Raw genomic sequence first — 18,491 nt, forward strand, 5'->3', positions numbered from 1 at the left:
ATTCTGGCGTCTTAGTAAGGCTTTTATATTTGAATTTGGCGCCATTCTGACGTCATCGGCGTCCTTGTGCCGACGTCGACGCGCTGACGTCATCGCGCCGGCGCCGCTACCCACGTGGCGGCCATGGGCGCCGCCATTTTGGGAGCGACGCCGGCAGGGAGGGACGCGCCGCCCGGAGCTCCAGGACCTGCTCCGGGCGGCGATCGTGACATTAGCAAATTCTAGGCATAATAAATCTAGAAAAATTCTAGTTTTTAGTGAAACTACCCTCTAAAAACTCAAATTTTTCAAGAAAACACAACTCAACCTTTGATAAATAACCCCCTATGTCTTACTGGTTTTGGGTTCTTCTGTTGTGGATCTCAATAGAGGAAGTGGGGGGGCAAACAATGTGATAGTTTTATGTTGTGATATGTAGTAATATCATTAGCAGTCATTAATTAATAAGTATCCCATAACTTTCTCATTGTTTTCACTCTCTTCAATATTAATATATCTCCTGTGAAGACTTTCCTACCCACCATTTGAAATCAGCAATGTTATACCCTTGGGAGAACTCTGCATCATTACAGTCATTAAACTTATCTACAATTCTAATTGTCCTCAATGTACTGTTCACTGACAATGCAAAGTACCATACTGTTATTCCAGTGTGTCTTTCAAACAACATAATCTCTGCTTATAGCCCACTCATCAGTATAAAGGCTTTAGTGTTCTTTTAAGAAATGTTAGAAGTGCCTGTTTTTCATATTTGGACAGGAAAACAACACGTTCCTTACTTTTTACAATGTTCAAAAAAAGCTTATAAATAAATGTGCAGCCTAATTACAAAAAATAATTATACATAAAAGGTAAAGTAGAAGAATTTTAATTTCAAAAACAAAGGGCTGACTTCAACATGCCAAACTTGCAGCTTTTAAATTTTAAATCAGCCCTTGAGTTTATTCATAAACACAGCTAAGGAATTAAATTAGCTGTTTCTGGCTAAGAAAATGAATTAATAAACCATGGAATGTCGTTGGAGAGCAAAGAAAAGCTGTTTTACTGGTATGCTGCCTGGTGATGTATTATAGATAGTGAATATTTTTAAGATAAAATGTATAAAGTTTTCTTATCTGCGCATTTTTCTAGCCAAGCTCAACTTCCAGATGAAATTTATACATTTTAAGCAGTTATATTTATCTGTCACCTGGCAGCCAATGTCAATGCCTTGGGTAAGCATGAATGTTTTAGGTATGTGGCGCACAAACTTCTCCAGTTACCTGGCACAGGTTATACGAAGGTTAACTGAGCGCAAAGTTTTCCAAACAGCTACAGCCTATAGATATGGATTTCAGGCAAGAATAAAAGCTTAAACCCATACTTTCTCAATTCTAAATATTGTAAGCTTCCCAAGCATGAACCCTGATTCCCATGATTAAGCAAGCTATTTAGTTGGCATTTAAGTCCTCATTTATTATGCTCTGTATATGTTGTGCTCGTGCCACAGCACTGCCTTACTACCTCAACTCAAGTACTTATTGATTGTTACCTACCTACAAATCTGAGGCCTCCTCCAGTAATCAAAGAAGGCATTCACCCTCAGCTCCAAGACTTCACATGGTGCATGTTGGGGGTGGGAAGAATAGTTGAAAATACAACGAATATCACTCTGTGTAAAAATGGTGGCTGATCCCCAACAGGGAAAAAAGATAAATATATAGGAAGGCCGGTATTTTTTTTCCAGAAAAGGTGGCAACCCCAGTATATACACATGTCCAACCTTGCCAAAATATATTATTAAATTGTATGTAGTGACATAATCTATTCTAGTGTTAGAAGAAATTGCATCTGACATAAGTCATGTTATAAGAAATAGTGTAAACAGTATTTAAAATGTAAAGATATTAAAAGTATTTCGGCCCTATAAAATAACTCTTGCAATTACAGTCTATAGTCACTGAAACAGAATATAGGGGAATATGTTCTTGATATATAACGCCCTATGCTTCAGAACCTATTGTAAAGCTACTGCAGACAACACAGGAACCCAAGTGCGCTATGTGTTTTGAAAATATGACAAGGACCATATATATATATAAATATATATAAATATATATATATGTATATATATGTAGTCCCGCAGTACCAGCACTCTGATCATTAAACTGGTCTGTGGTGCACGATCAAAAACAGGATAAATAGAGTAAGAAGGATCAGCACTCACTGTATTCATGTGAAGAAAAATTCACTTTTTATTTTTACATAATAGTGCAAGCCGAAACGTTAGTTATTTTTTCTAAATAAACACCATTTTTGACTTGATAAGTCCTGAGAGTGCGAGCTTCTCTTTTCTTCTACTTAAACTTTGGGCTTATTGCACCCAGGCAACTTTGACTTATTGACGTGCTGTGCCGGCTTCCAGACTAATTTATATATATATATATATATATATATATATATATATATATATATATATATATATTTCTGTATATAAACAGCTACACTACACATCTATAGGGAAAAATGGCTGTTGAAAAAATAGTGGAAGATGTCGCTGATCATGTAATATCAGCAGCCAGTGTGGTGACCAGTTAATGTGGTCACAGCATTTTAAAGTAAATTTAATGTGGCTGTTAAAAGGATACTGTCATGGGGAAAATGTTTTTTTTCAAAACAGATTAGTTAATAGTGCTGCTCCAGCAGAATTCTGCACTGAAATCCATTTCTCAAAAGAGCAAACATATTTTTTTATATTTAATTTTTGAAATCTGACATGGGGCTAGACATATTGTCAGTTTCCCAGCTGCCCGAGTCCTGTGACTTGTGCTCTGATAAACTTCAGTCACTTTTTACTGCTGTACTGCAAGTTGGAGTGATATCACCCCCCTCCCTAGACATATTGTCAGTTTCCCAGCTGCCCGATTCATGTGACTGGCTGCCTACACACCAATATTACAAGTAAAAAAAATACACTTGCTGGTTCAGGAATTAAATTTTATATGGTAGAGTGAATTATTTGCAGCGTAAACAGTGTAATTTAGAAATAAAAACTACATCATAAAAATCATGACATCCCTTTAAGGAAAAAAGTAACCCCAAGTAAGTGGGGTTAAGCAAAAGTCTGTTGGAATTGATGTAATTAGTACAATTATTATGGTTAGGGCTATGGAACCATGTGCTTTGATATCTGTTATTCACAGAGAACACTTTTTGGCATAAGTATCACCCCTGGAGGGCAACCTCTGTGCTTTTTATGCTAAACTAAAGAATTGGAAGGAGTCTGCAGTGAGCAATTCAACCACCTCTAAAGTAGCAGCAACCAAAAAGACTTGCCTTTAGTATGGGGGAGGTCTACTATTGTAAATAAATATTTTAAAAAGCCTTAATATACAAAAAAATATTTCAAAAAGAGAAGATAATAAACCCTGCAACATAAGTGTTCTATTTCTATTTGCAATCTGGTACAAAGAATGAATCCATCTTTGTAGAAAACGATGAAAATGTATTTCACAAGTAATGAAAAATCTTGCTCACCTCATTTGCATTCCTCTCCATGTAATTGAAAACATATTCATCGGCATCAACCAAGATGAAAAGGAAGCCATTGAAATTAACTCGGGCTCCAACAAAAAGATCTTCAGGTCTAAAATATTCAGATAACTCGCTCTTGAAAAGCTGTTGACCAGGTTTCTTAACGCGACTTCTTTCTAAAAATTTACCACCAATCATTCCTATAAAAATAAAATACATAAAAAAGCAAACATATAAAGAAAGGTATGATCTTTGAATTTATAAAGAACAAATTAAAAATATATAGAAACAGACAGTAAAAGAAGGATTTGTTCTATTTAAGTCCTTTGACACAGGACATTTTAAAGGAGAACTAATGCATATGACTACAAATGTCATATTTCATATTTTCCTATTACATATACAGTAATGAAGTTACTGCACTTGCAGCAGCTCTATAACAGTAATTATCCAGGCCATTACAGTTGTCGATCTCCTCATCTTGTGACACTGCACTGCTAAGCTTAAGGGTAGTCACAGATCATCACGCAGAAAATGAGGTTCACATGTTTCAGTGCTGATTATTAAATTCTGATGCTAATTGCACTGGTTTCAGTGCAGCCATGGAATGAGAATCTGAATTATCCTGTATCATGTCCTCTATATACTACATTTACTGTATACCACCAGTCTCTAAGTTAGGGTAACTGACTGTAGCACGGAGCATGTGCTATGAAAGCACTGCGTATCTTGACAGCGCTATATAAATAAATGATGATGATGATGATGAATCAGCAGAAAATTAGATGGGAAGATACCGGGGGCATATTCTGAGTAACAGATCTTCTGCTGAAGGGGTGGGGCTACATTGGGCTGGTTCACAATCCCACAACATAATATGAAACATTTCTATTCTATTTAAAGGCATTGTTCACCTTTCAATTAACTATTCCTATGACATAGAGAGTGATATTCTGAGAGAATTTGCAATTGTTTCCATTTTTATTATTTGTGGTTTTTACGTTATTTTGATTTTTATTTTTATTCAGCAGTTTTTCCAGTTTGTCGTTTTACAAGTCTGATTTCTAGGGTTCGAATTACCATAGCAACCATGCACTGATTTGAATGAGAGGCTGTTATATGAATAGGAGAGGGCCTGAATAGAAAGATGAGTAATAAAAAGTACCAATAACGAAAGTGTGTAGCCTTACAGAGCATTTGTTGTTTAGATGGGGTCAGTGACCCCCATTTGAAAACCGAAAAACGTTAGAAGAATATGGCAAATTATTCAAAAACTATAAAAAATAAATAAAGAAGACCAGTTGAAAAGTTGCTTAGAATTAGCCATTCTATAACATACTACAAGTATCATAAAGGTGAACTACCCTTTTTAAAGCTTTAGGCAGACAACAGTGGCAGTTAAAAGCCTGTAAGCATATACAATGCTCTTTGAGTGTTTCTGCAAGGAGGTCCATCTGTCAGTGCTCCATGTGTTTGTCAACCAAGATACTTTTCATTTAATTGTTCCCATTAAAAGTTATTGAACTCCATACTGCTGTCTTGGTGGATCCCTGAGGATTGCAGTTAGGTAAGTATTAAAGCTATTATGAAAGTGATTTTCTAAGAATCCATTAACTTACCTGAATTTCTTTCCTGAGGCTCAAAAACACATATGGTATCATCGCTCAAGAAAAATGATACAATAAATTTCCTCTCTTTGTCAATAGGATTGTCAGTGTCAAGTTTTGCAACAAATCTGAGCACGTTACTTTCCAGTCCATTCCTAAAGAAAACCAGCACAATAAACATTAGGTTTGAATCCTTTATTGGCAGTAACAAAAAACTGTATGAGAAATGATTCAACTCGTACATTTGCAAAGATGGCTAGACCATTTACTGACCTTATAGGCCACACCCCTGATCTGCCTCACCACTCCCCTTTACACACAGTCAGAAAGTTGATCCATCTGAAACCCCCTTTTCCAATTCTGTACATAAGTTCTGCCTTAACGGGGACAATATGGAGATATTGTTTAGTAGGTATAGCAATAAAAAACTGTAGGATTGAATATAATTTCATACTTTCCTACCATGTAATGATTTAAGGCAGTGATCCCTAACCAGTAGCTCGGTAGCTACATGTTGTTCTCCAACAGCTTGGATGTTATGGATTTTTGAATTCCAAACTTGGAACAGGTTTTAATTGCATAAAAACAGGGCAAATGTACTAAAGCGCAAAGCGGCTAACACTAGCGCAAATTTGCCAGTGTGACTACATTTCGTTACTTCGCCAATTTACTAACGGTGCTGGCATAAATATGCTAGCGAAGTGGACCTACTTTAGCGCTACTTCGCACCTTTACGCCAAGTTGGGGACCCCTGACTTAAGGTATATGAAATTGCAATAGCTCAGTTAGTTTGAGTATCTACGTATGAAAGAAATTCAACAGGTCAATGGCATAACTAGATGTTACTGGGGCCCATAGCAAATTCAATGTAGGGCCCCAAAATATTGATACATTGGCTTATTCTACCAAGACATATTAGAATTGCTCATTAATTAGGGCCTCACTGGGCCCCCTACACTCCTGGCCCCCCCTGCAACCGCAGAGTTTGCTTCCTCTTTGCCCCTGCAATGGGTGTAATAAATCAGAGAGGCTGGATGAAATATGCTTCTGTAAGACACGCTAAAGCCATCTCTTTTTAGCAGTTATCTTTTGTTCCCCTAAATTCTATATTTCAATATCCTTTTAATAATACAATTCAAGCAAGCTATGTAAACTTCCAGCCTCAAATACATGCAAGTTATTACATGATCTTTGCAGTATCTAAGCACCACTGGGGGTTATTTATAAGCGCTAGGATAATTTGCACCTGGGCAGTAACCCATAGCACCCAATCAGATGAATGGTTTCGGTGTTCAACCTGCAGCTGGCTGAAAAAATCTAACCACTGATTGGCTGCTATAGGTTACTTCCCGGGTGTAAATTGGCCTTTATAATGAGCCCACAGTTTAATGTTATAGTACAGCTGGAGGGATGGTTAATAGATGTTGCTTCAACAGGCAGTTCAGACAAACATATTTACATCACTTGCAGTTCCTTGGCCAGGGACGAACTGGACCCTAGGAAAAAACCCGGTGGAAACCCCAACTCTTTTGGGCCCTGCTGGCCCAGATCTACTCCTGCGCTCCCTCTCCCTGCATTCCCTCCCTGAACCTGGTGTGCACGTGTGTGCTCGTGGGGGGGGGAGTGCAGAGAAGACTGTGCGGCTGGGATGGTGTGGGGAGCCCCTGAGGCGGCAGGCCCATTGGGCCCCCCAGTCCAATGCTGTCTTTGGCCTTAGGCCCATTACTGAGCCTTGGGCTACTGCACTTTAAGATGAAAAAGAAGTAAAATAACAGCAAGACATAGCAGGGAATAGATTAGGGGAAACAAATATTATAATGGAGACCCAGCATCTTCATTTCAACACAAAAGCAGACTGGCACATCGAGCCAAATCCTGCCACTTGTACCTGTCAATCACACCAAGCAATTTGAGCCAAATCAACTACTGTCAACACAGTAATAATATTACAAAGAAGCTGTGATCAAACACAAACAATAGGAATAATGGGTATGCGCCTCTGATCCTGATGTGACAGAAACAATGTGAAGCCTTTGAAAAGTATACAACTGACAATCTTTAGGAATGCTGTGGAATTAAAGGGTGTGACATACTGTAACAGTGCATTCAAAATATAACAAAAAGAAAAGATCAGATGCATGCTGACCTGCAAGCAGAATTGTATTGGGTGACTGGTGCTCTGAAGGGTATTCCTGTCAAACATGTATATCATTGCAACACCAATAAACAAATTAAGACTAGACTCCAATCTAATAGCTAACATTAATGGGGTTATTTATCAAAGGTCTAATTTTAGAGCTTTGTGAGCTTTTTTAGACCTCGAATGTTCTGACAACCCGAATGGTTTCTTATTTAAGAAAAAAAAAGACTTGAACGGAAAACACTCAAATCAGTGTAGTCGTGGGGGGGGACAATCTTGAATACTAATTGAGTTTTCAGCGGAAATAAACTTGAATCACTCAAATTGATTCTAATTTTGGTTCTGTACATTACCACAATGAGTTTTAAATGAAACAACATAGATGCAGTTGAACTGCAGACTTTCAGCTTTAATTCAGTGGGTTGAACAAAAAGATTACATAAAAATGTATATTTTTTTTTAACACAATCACTTCATTTCAGGGGCTCAAAAGTAATTGGACCAGGGTCTCAAAAGTAATTGGACACTGACTCAAAGGCTATTTCATGGGCAGGTGTGGGCAATTACTTCGTTGCTAAGATAAAAATTGTATTTCTTATTATAACATCCTTTGTTACTCCAGTGACAATTGAAAAGTTAAGTTGGGGACTACAGGGGTGGTTCAGCTCATAGTTAACTTTTAGTATGTTACAGAATGGCCAGTTCTAAGCAACTCTTCAATTGGCCTTTATTATTTCTTTGTCTATAGATTTTTTTAAATTATTTGCTAACTCTTTCCAGCTTTCAAATAGGGGTCACTGGCCCCATCTGAAAAACAAATGCTCCATAAGGCTACAAGTGTTTTCTTATTGCTACTTTTTATTACTCATCTTTCTATCCAGGCCTTCTCCTATTCATATTTCAGTCTCTTATTCAAATCAGTGCATGATTGCTAGGGTAATTTGTACCTTGCCAACCAGATTGCTGAGATTGCAAATTGGACAGTTGTTGAATAAAAAGCTAAATAACTCAAAAACCACAAATGATAAAAAAAATTAAAAAACAATTGCAAATCTCACTCTCTACATCATACTAAATGTTAACTCAAAGGTGAACAACCCCTTTAACTGCCTCCCAGATTTTTATAATAAAATGATGCGCTGGAGGAGTAGAATAAACAAGGCAGAGTTGCATAAGGTTTGCAAGGAGTACAAAGGCCTTTTAGTTTAGGAGAAACAACAAACCAAGATGTATATTTGTCATTGTCGAATGCAAGGGTCTGTGCAGACAAAGAAAAGAAAGAACTCAACCAGACTATAAGGCAGTATATGACATCAGTAATTAAAATAATAAACAATCAATTTACTCTTCACTACCCCCCTCTCAGCATTGGTCTGTCTTCATTTTGGGTGTCGGATTTTCATTGTCTGTTTTATTGTATATATTTCTTTTAGGGGTGCTCCTTTCCCAGCAGTTGTATTAATGCAAACTTAAATAACTGATCCCATCATGAAAAGAGACAGATGCTAAGAGTGCTAGTGAAGAAGTGGTACAGAATTTTAATAAATAAATGATATATAGAAAGTTTCATATTTCAGCATGATGAAGCTTATATTACATTTTCATGATAGTTCCCCTTTAATAACAATATAAATTGCTTTCTAATATTTATAAAACACTTTGGGGGTTATTTATCAAAGGTCGAATGTTACAGTTTTTTATAACTCAAATGAACTCACAACTCATATGGTATCTTATTTAAGAAAAAACTCGAATGGAAAAAACTCAATTCTGCGAGTTCGAATTGTGAAACCCAAAAACTCAAACTCACTTTTTCCTGCAGGAAAAAACCTGAATCACTCGAATTATTTGAGTTTTTTGGCAAAACCCTTCAAAAAAACCCTCAAAAATCATGAAGGGTATTAACATCTTTAAATGGTTCATTGGACCTCTGCCATTGACTCCTACATGACCTTGATATGTTTTTGATGGTGTATTTTTTGGATTCAAGCTATTTCAAGGGTTGGGTATAATAAATTGAAGTTTTTAAATATTTTTTATCCTGAAAATGTGAGTTTTGACCAAAAAAATCAACTCGAAAACACAACTCGAAGTTAAATAAATGACCCCCTTTATTTCCATGGTAAATAATACAATAAGACTAATTTGGGAGTTCATGTGCATCCTTGATGTGTTCCTGTTTTCTCATTTACATGGGCCAGACTATAATCATTATTAATGAATATATGAACTATTAATCAGGCCCAACGATTGTATCAGGGACCAAATACACACACAAAAGCTAAAGCCGTGGTTGCTGCCAAGATTCTAATGGCATCTCTTTTTTGAGATGGTAACATATTGCTAGACCACTACATTTTGAACAAAATTACAATTTCCTACAATTAATACTGAAAAAATAATACTTCACATGGTATGGAGACATTATATCTTACAACAGAAATACCTGTCCTTTTCCATGAACTTCTTGAAATCTCGCTGAGGTGGCTTTGGTAGAAGAGCCATACAAGAACAAAGTGTATCCTCTTCAGAACCAAAACCATTATAGGGTGGAATTTCCTTCTTAGCTTTTGGAGGCTGTAGAGCTTTGTACTGGACAGGTGTAAAATTCTCTGTAAAATAGAAAATCACACAATAACTGAAACAGCTACAGTTATCATATATGAGCAGCATGAGCAGCACAGTGGCTCAGAGCAGAAAGTTTGTGGTGTGTATTCTCCATGTCAGTGTTTCCTCTCAGACTCCCAAAACATACAAACTAATTTGCTCCTGATTAAATTATTACATGATTAAATCCTGATTACATTTTATATACCATGTGTGTGTGGGATAATGTTTGGGCCCCTGGGGGGGGGGCACGTCTAAATAGTATGGAGCCCTGATGGTGGTCCTGAATAAAGGTGGATGAACTCAAGCAGCTGGCAGTGTAAATAGATTTTAATAAAATGCTTTGTAATTTTGAGAATTATTTATATGAATATTAATGTAAAATAATGTAGGACAACTGAGAAATTTACGCCCCAGTGTCTTAGCATTTTGTTAACCATATAGTTTCCTATATTAAATTATCTGTAAAAGTTTACCAGTTATACATATGTGATTTGCCTATACCATGAGTAAAGAGTATTACAGAAAAACAATAGTATGTACTGAAAAAATGTAAATCCAAGCAACTTATCAATTTGCAATTATCAATTAAATTTTTTCAAGGGTGTACTTCTAATTCCTATTTTGATTTATTTTTGTATCCATTTCTGGTCTCTGGTTCTTGAAACCATGTAGCAAAAGTTAGTTTAGTCTGCTTCAGGTCTATTAATCAGCTGGCTTCTGCCTCATAGATTCAAGAGTCAGAACCAGCAGTGCAGACAATCTTAAAAGGATTGTTCACCTTCCAACACTTTTTTCAGTTCAGTTGGATTCGGATAATTCACCAGAAATAAAGACTTTTTCCAATTACTTTCTATTTTCTATGTGTGACCATTTTTCTAATATTGAAGTGTTAAGTCTAATTTTTCACCCTTCTAAAGCAGCTCTGGGAGGGTCGCTGACTCTCTAAACTGTTCTAAATTTAGTTGATACTTTTCTTATCTTTGGCCCTGTTGAGCAGAAGTCCTGTGTTTCATTAAAGAAGAAGGAAAGCTACAGAGACAGTCTATTGCCAATAGATTAGCCACAATAGTGCTATAACACTTTATTTATTCTGTAGAATGCTTTACCATTCCAGAGTAAACAGCTCTAGACACTGTCTCTGTTTGTTTAGGATAGCAGCTGCCATATTAGCTTTGTGTGACATCACTTCCTGCCTGAGTCTTTCCCTGCTCACTCATAGCTTTTGGCTCAGATTAAAACAGGGAGGGGAGGAGGGAGGGGGAGAGGAGCAAACTGAGCATTCTCATGCCTAGCCCTGGATGTTTATGCTGAAAACAGTAAGTCTGATACAGAAGCCCATGTGTACACAATAGAAGGAAAGAAATGCTGCTTATTTTGACAGAGGACTCTGAGCAGCATTACTATGAGGATTTACTGGTGTATTTATATATAATGTTTTCACTTAATATTATGCAGGGTCATATGCACAATATGTAGTTTCCGAATCAGATTATTGCTTGCAATATTATAAAAATTCTGATCATGGTTTCAATTATCTATAAGGTGAATTTTAAGATTTTCCCTTACACTATATTGTAATTTGTTTATAATTGTGAATGTATTTCTCACTTACCAATGCCATATTTGGTTTTGTAATAATTCTTGGTGAATTCATCACAGTTGCAAAGGATTACTTTTCTTCCCCATACATTGATGGCTGCTCCAATTGTTAAGTCACAGTCTTTGTAAAACTCTTCATATACAGCCCCGGTCTGTAGAGATAACATCACATGACAGTCTGTATATAATATATGCAGCCACAGTTTATAAATGTAATACAAAAAATATATTTCTGCTTACTTCCATGCTTGATTATGTGATTTGAATAGCTTGGATAGGGCAATTTTAATTGCTTTTAATATAAAGGTGTTTTGAGTGTTTAATGTGAGGTGAATTCGCAGGGACACAAGACATCCCATGTCCATTACCCTAAGGCAGAAAAGCCATCCATGGATGATGTACTATGGACATGAAATTCAACATATATGTTATTGGTATTGTAATTGTTTATAAGATGCAATGCCTGAAACTATGTTCATTATAAAAAACAGAATATTTTTTATGTTTTTACTGAATACTATTTTATATGGTTGTATTGCTTAATCCTTGAGTATAGTGGCCATATAAAATGTATACACGTCATGGTATATAATAGAGCTTTTCTGCGAAGTCTGGTCGATTGTAGAAATTTGGAGCATTTAACCTTGCAATTGTGGTGCTTCCCCAGAAACTATCCTGGTCAGGAAAGAATATATGAGCAACACAGAATAAAGCTGATTTCAAATTTGCTTAAAAATTAGCTTTTGAAGAAACTATAACATAAGGGAAAACAGATATTTTGCTTTTTTCTCACCTTAAGGTTATCAAGAATATAACGACCTCCATGTCCCATTGGTCCAAACACATTTAGAACTGTACGAGCAGTAGTCTGTCCAGGCTGTAGCACATTTTGTGGTGAAGACTGGAAGAGAAAAGTATCAGAAATAGCACTCTATTAAATGTTTTGCATTAGATAAAAATGCTTTATATACTGTACATACATGTAATACTTTGTAGTGGCAACCTTAAACTATATTACAACTAGGATAAGTAACAGAAAAAAATCATCAGCAAAGAATTTCTGGTGTTCTGGGGACCTTATTATAAGATCTTAGATAAGATATTTTATTACTGAATAGTCTAGTATGCTATAAAAGCCCAGGATCCAAGAATACACCATACTGGCATCACAAGCATATAAATGCAGCTAAATGGTTTATTAATAACTTCCTTACATTTTTCTGCTGCAAATATCTCAACCAAGCAGCCGGGAATTCCAAATAACTATTCATTCTGATATAGTCTGTTAAACTGGCCACACATGTTAAGATCTGCTTATCTGGCTTATCCCTGGCCAACAACTGATGAAACACAGGGGCCTGTGGAGACCAGTCATGCAAGGACTGCACCAATGTGCCGATACAGTATGTGATTGATTTTAAAACCTGTGTGACACATATGTGGCCAATTTCCGAAAGTCAGGATGCCAACAACTATTGTTACATATTAGTATTAGTAATGTTCAAAGAGCATGTTGAGTAAGGGCTAGCATATGTATAAAATAGTAACAGTTGAAAAAATCAGCAATCTGGTTTCCCCAAGCTGAAACTCTGTAAAAAAAAATAAAGAATATAAAGCAAGATGTGATCATTTGTGTTATACTACTGAAACCATAAGTTTTGATAAATACAAAACACACTAAACTGGTGAGAATCCTTCTCGATGTCTGTTTTTAAGAGCTCCCTTCTTTCAAATGTCAGTCACCACCTGAGCTTTATTACTGTACCTAATACTAAACATTTTCACAGCCCATTTAGTTCAAAAGAAAACCTCATAAAATCCAGGTCAGGAAAATCATGTGTCAATATGTAAAATTTTGCAAAAAATTTTTTATATTTATTTATAAAGCTGTGACATAAACTCTGAGTAGAAAGGCGCTGGGTACACCAGCATTTAAGAGAAAAAATAAACATTTCAATGAACCAGGCAAAGCCCATCAATGGACCAGGCAAAGCCCCAACTGCTGGGGAATTATTTTTGGGGGTATATTTTTTGCCCACCCTTCAGAATGCCATGAAAGTATGGAAGGGTGTGTGTATGGATGCTGGGTTTTCATTTGGAGGGGTTGAACTTGATGCACTTTGTCTTTTTTCAACCCGATTTAACTTTGTAACTATATACTTACCTGAGTTATATGTTGCTAGTTAGTATTCTGCTACCTGGTTATGAAGAGAAAGAGGGATCTTGGAGGTCACTAAGAGCTAAATTCTGTAGAAAAGAAACATTGTTTTTCTTCTAAGGAAAGTGACTTGGACCTCCCAAATAACGAGTTAGAGACCAGGCTTAGTGAATGAGCTCGAAGTGTTTATAGTTAGAACCTAGAAGAGCCAAGTATTTTTTTAATTAGATATCGTTGAGGTCTATTTACTTCCTCCAGGGGCACAAGTTACAGAGTGCTATGAATGCTCCCCTTATGGCTCATTTGCACCCCCGCGGCTGGTGGTCTCCTTACTGATCCAACATTCAATGCAGAGAGCAGCATCAGCTCAACCTGTGCTTCCTGATGTTTACTAACGTGCACATGTAAATGATATGCAACTTGCTATCACAGCTGATGGCAGATACCTACATGCTTCCCCTGCCTGCCGATCTTAACATAAGATCTACAGTTCATGTTAAAAAGGTTTATTTACCTTGGGTAACTTTCCTCTGTGAAGGAAGACTGGAGTTGTATCTCGTCCAGAATTAGCTGGTATGACTTCCAGGATTTCAACTGTGTCATCGGCCAGGTAGTAATATAAAAAAAGTTCTCTTGAGTCACCAAAAGGAGTTGTATCATCCCAGAAACAATAAAACCGCAAAACATTTCTGTTATGCTCCAAGAACTGCTTCAGTGTATCTATCCGCTCATATGGACGTAACGGTTGCATCTCTTCCATCTAAAAAGTGGTTTAAGGAGTTACAATCATTTGTCAGCCAGAGATTTGCATTGGATGATGGGTGCTCAAAACCCTCCATGGGCCATTACTGTATATGCATAATATACATTTTTATGCATGTCCAGTAATGGTTTGGTCGGAGAGCAGACAACTGGGAATGAGAGTTCTTTTTATTCTATTTATGCAGTGCAAAGTTGAATAGTAGAATTTCAGAAAAACAATGAATAGGGACGGGGCAAAGGGGAAGAGGAAGCATATGCAATAAAGGGAAGGATGAGGCAATGGGAGTTAAAAAAAGTGAGAAGGTGGGAGCAGAGGGGGAGATAATAAAGAGAAGAAACGCACAACAGAATGGAGACAGTGAGGAAGGATAGAAAACGAGAAAATATATTAAATGAGGAAGAGAAAACAAAATGCAGTGCAGAGAATGTACAAGATGACAAGTATTGTCTTTTGCTCTGTCATTAGCCGTTTATAAATACTTGCAAAGTTAGTAACTGTTAATTAATCATGGACCCATATAGGAAATAATTTATATGTTAAATGAAGTACATATTAAAACTGACTAAATCCATGATTTACCTTTGCAAGTATCTTTTTATCTTTATCTAATTTACATAAACTTCTGGCAAATATACAAACCATTTTATTTCACTAGTATACTATAAAAATAACAATATGTATTTATTTCCCCTTCATCTTAGTTACCTTTTTACGTGTACTTAAGTAGGCATCAGGTGGAACAGTGTCTGAAGGATTTATTCTGACTCCAAGCTTTCTCAGGAAATTTCTTGTAAACTCATCACAATTTACAATCCTATATATCTTGGAGTAAAAGACAATATCCTTACTGAGGTTAAAATGATCCACAGTAAAAAACTGGTCATCATTAGGTGCTGGAAGAGGAATTCGATGGCGGCGAATTATTGTACCTTTGTAAAAGAAAAACAAAGTGTAAAATACTGTCATAAATATGTAAAACATTTATTTCACAAATTGGTCATTATCTGGAAATGGGCAGTAGTTGCCCTTGGATCACAGGAGCTGATAGTGAGGCTGATATTAATAACACAGTGAGGCACTTTTCAAATTTCAAAAATAAATAATGCCCTTACTTTGAGCAACAATTGTACCCACAATTTTATATACGTATGTATACACAAGTGAGAAATTGTACAGGTGTGGGACCGATTATCCAGAATGCTTGAGACCTGGAGTTATCTGGGTAATGGGTCTTTCCGTAATCTGAGTCTCCACACCTTTAGTCTACAAAAAAAATAATAAACATTAAGGGGTATATTTATCAAAGGTCGAAGTTAAAAAAACCTCTAACTTCGAATTCAAAAAGACCAACCGAATGGTGGTCGAAGTTTTTTGGGGTTGAAGTGGGCCTACTTCAAATCATACGATTCAAAGTAGTGCTACTTCGATTCAAAGTTTTTTCAACTTCGATCTTCGATCTCCCAAACTCCCCCAATTGCCTCCATACAGGTTCTAGGAGGTCCCCCATAGGCTAAAACTGCACTTCGGCAGCTTTTAGGTGGCGAATGGTCAAAGTCGAAGTTTTAAAGAGACAGTGCTTCAAAAAAACTCCACCTTTGAATTTCCAATTTTTTTTCAACTTCGAATCGAAGTTGGACTATTAGATGGTCAAAGTATCCAAAAATTAATTCGAAATTCGAAGTTTTTAACTTCCAACCTTCACTTCGACCTTTGATAAATCTGCCCCTAAATAAACCCAATAGAATTGTTTTGCCTCCAATAAGAATAAATAATATCTTAATCAGGATCACATACAAGGTACTGTTTTATTAGTACAGAGAAAAGGAAAATATTTTTAAAAATTTTTTCATTGGGAAATGATCACTGAGTATGCCAGGCAAAGAACTCATACACCAGGAGGAGGGCTCATGACCTTTCTCCAAACTTGAATGTGTGACTTACCATACTACTAGCCACCAAACCTGCCATATTCAGCATAGTTAATATTTCCACAGACATGTGGAATAATAACATAGAAGGAACAAACCTTGTGGAATGCCACTGTTTTTTACTTCGGGTTCAACAACTTGAATTGTGTCATCTTCTAGATAGAAATATATCTTGCATTGCCTCATTCGATAGGTTTCCTCTCTTCTTTGGTGAACTTCCTCCTCAAAATATGCATCAAATGAAAGAACCTAACAAAGTTTGGATGTAATTATGCAAAGTTATTTTAATTTTTAACTTTCAATTTCATTTTCTAAATGTTTATGTTATATTAAAGGAGAACTAAACCCTAAAAATTAATATGGCTAAAAATGCTATATTTTATATACTGAACTTATTGCAGCAGCCTAAAGTTTCAGCTTCTCAATAACAGCAATGGTCCAGGACTTCAAACTTGTCACAGGGGGTCCCCATCTTTGAAAGTATTAGCAACACTCACATGCTCAGTGGGCTCTGAGCAGCTGTTGAGAAGCTAAGCTTAGGGGTCGTCACATATTATCAAGCAGAAAATGAGATTGGCCTATAATATAAGCTGATGATGCAGGTCTCATTTTTAAGTTCTGATGCTACTTGAACGGGTTTCTATGCCGTCATGTAGTAATTATCTGTATTAATTACTAATCAGCCTTATATTGTGACATTTCTATTCTATGTGTACTGTATATTGTGTGTTGGTCCCTAAACTCAGTAACTGACAGCAGCACAGAGCATGTGCAGTGAATCAGCAGAAAGGAAGATGGGAACTACTGGGGCATCTTTGGAGGCACAGATCTTCACTGCTAATGGGCTGTGGTTGCCTTGGGTGGTACAGAAGCCCAAAACATAATGTACAACATTTCTCGCCTACTTCTTTAGTTAAGTGTTAGTCCTCCTTTAAATACAAATGTTATTCATTTGAAAGAGGAAAAGAGGAATAGACAAAAGGAAAGCACATTTTACCAGTAATTTCAAGGTTAATAACTTAGCTGGCTTTAAACTTCTTGATTGCATCACAGCTAATGTTGCACATATTCTAAATATACAAAAACACTTTGGACACTTATTTCTGCTATTACTCAGAAACTTGGGGAGCTCAGGAAGGAAGGTCAAGCCGTATTTGAAATCTAGGGATAAATGGAGATGTGAAACTTAATAAACATACTACACAAGTTAACCTCAGCACACCAATATATAGCCGCCTGGGAAAACATTTTTGCACAACTGTACTGTAACTTTTGATAAAAGAGACACTTTTAGTTACAAAGTTTGTTTTAAGTATGCTAAGCTTGTTAAGTACCCTGGGATGAATACCATCTGGCCTGGACCTTTGTTTATCCTTACCATGTTCTAGTCTCTTTTGAATTTCCTCATGTATAAATCATGAGTTAGTTGTATTACTAGAATTGGACTATTAAGAAGGAAACCTTCATTAACTGGTTCCTTATTTGTGTAGACAGAAGAAAAACAACAGTTCAGAATCTCAGCTTTTTTTTTTGTTCTCATCAACCGGCTCACCCCCTCTGATATCAAGGGTCCCACCCTTTCCTGCCTCATTTTTTTACTATTTACATATTTAAAAAATAATTTTGGATTCTTTTCACTGCTTGCTACAATACCTTTTTCCATATTGATATTAGCTTTTTGCAGGATTTATTGGCCTCCTTGTACCTTATAAATGTTTTGGTTGTTCCAGCTAACTTGAAAGCCTTAAAAGCACATCTTTTCTTACCAGCTCAACACCAACACTTCTATTGAACCAAAAAGGTTTTGCTTTGCAACAAACAAACAAAAAACCCTACCCCCCACCCTACATAGACCCCCCCTCCCCCCAGCCTAGCTGCCCCCCAGGCAAAAGCCCCTACCTCTTTACTTACTCCTCTATGCTGATTCTGTTCACAGGTGCCATCTTCAGCTGCTTCGGTAATCTTCGGAATGATTCTTCCGAAGATTACCAAAGAGAAGAAGATGGCACCTGTGAAGTCTGCTGGACAGAATCTGCACGGAAGGGTAAGTAAAGAGTTAGGGGCATTTGCCCAATGGGGCAGCTAGGCTGGGGGGGAAAGTAGGGAGGGGGGTCTATGTAGGGTAGGTGGGTAGGGTTTTTTTTGTTAAGGGTTTGTTTCTCCTTTAAGCAGA

The 18,491-nt window shown here is 36.7% G+C and overlaps 1 protein-coding gene across 2 annotated transcripts in view; it reads right to left on the reverse strand.

The window, feature by feature from the left end:
- Nucleotides 1–18,491, reverse strand: part of efhc2.L (EF-hand domain containing 2 L homeolog) — a 60,171-nt gene that overhangs the window by 35,637 nt on the left and 6,043 nt on the right. For both annotated transcript variants that reach the window (XM_018246655.2, XM_018246656.2), the window contains 8 exons: nucleotides 16,417–16,567; nucleotides 15,096–15,319; nucleotides 14,142–14,387; nucleotides 12,263–12,370; nucleotides 11,483–11,621; nucleotides 9,707–9,872; nucleotides 5,133–5,275; nucleotides 3,517–3,713 (listed from right to left, as the gene is read on the reverse strand). In XM_018246655.2, coding sequence (XP_018102144.1) covers nucleotides 3,517–3,713; nucleotides 5,133–5,275; nucleotides 9,707–9,872; nucleotides 11,483–11,621; nucleotides 12,263–12,370; nucleotides 14,142–14,387; nucleotides 15,096–15,319; nucleotides 16,417–16,567 — 1,374 coding nt within the window. The remainder of the gene's footprint in view (nucleotides 1–3,516; nucleotides 3,714–5,132; nucleotides 5,276–9,706; nucleotides 9,873–11,482; nucleotides 11,622–12,262; nucleotides 12,371–14,141; nucleotides 14,388–15,095; nucleotides 15,320–16,416; nucleotides 16,568–18,491) is intronic.

Source organism: Xenopus laevis, chromosome 2L (genome assembly GCF_017654675.1).
Source record: "Xenopus laevis strain J_2021 chromosome 2L, Xenopus_laevis_v10.1, whole genome shotgun sequence".
Classification (NCBI taxonomy): Eukaryota; Metazoa; Chordata; class Amphibia; order Anura; family Pipidae; genus Xenopus; species Xenopus laevis.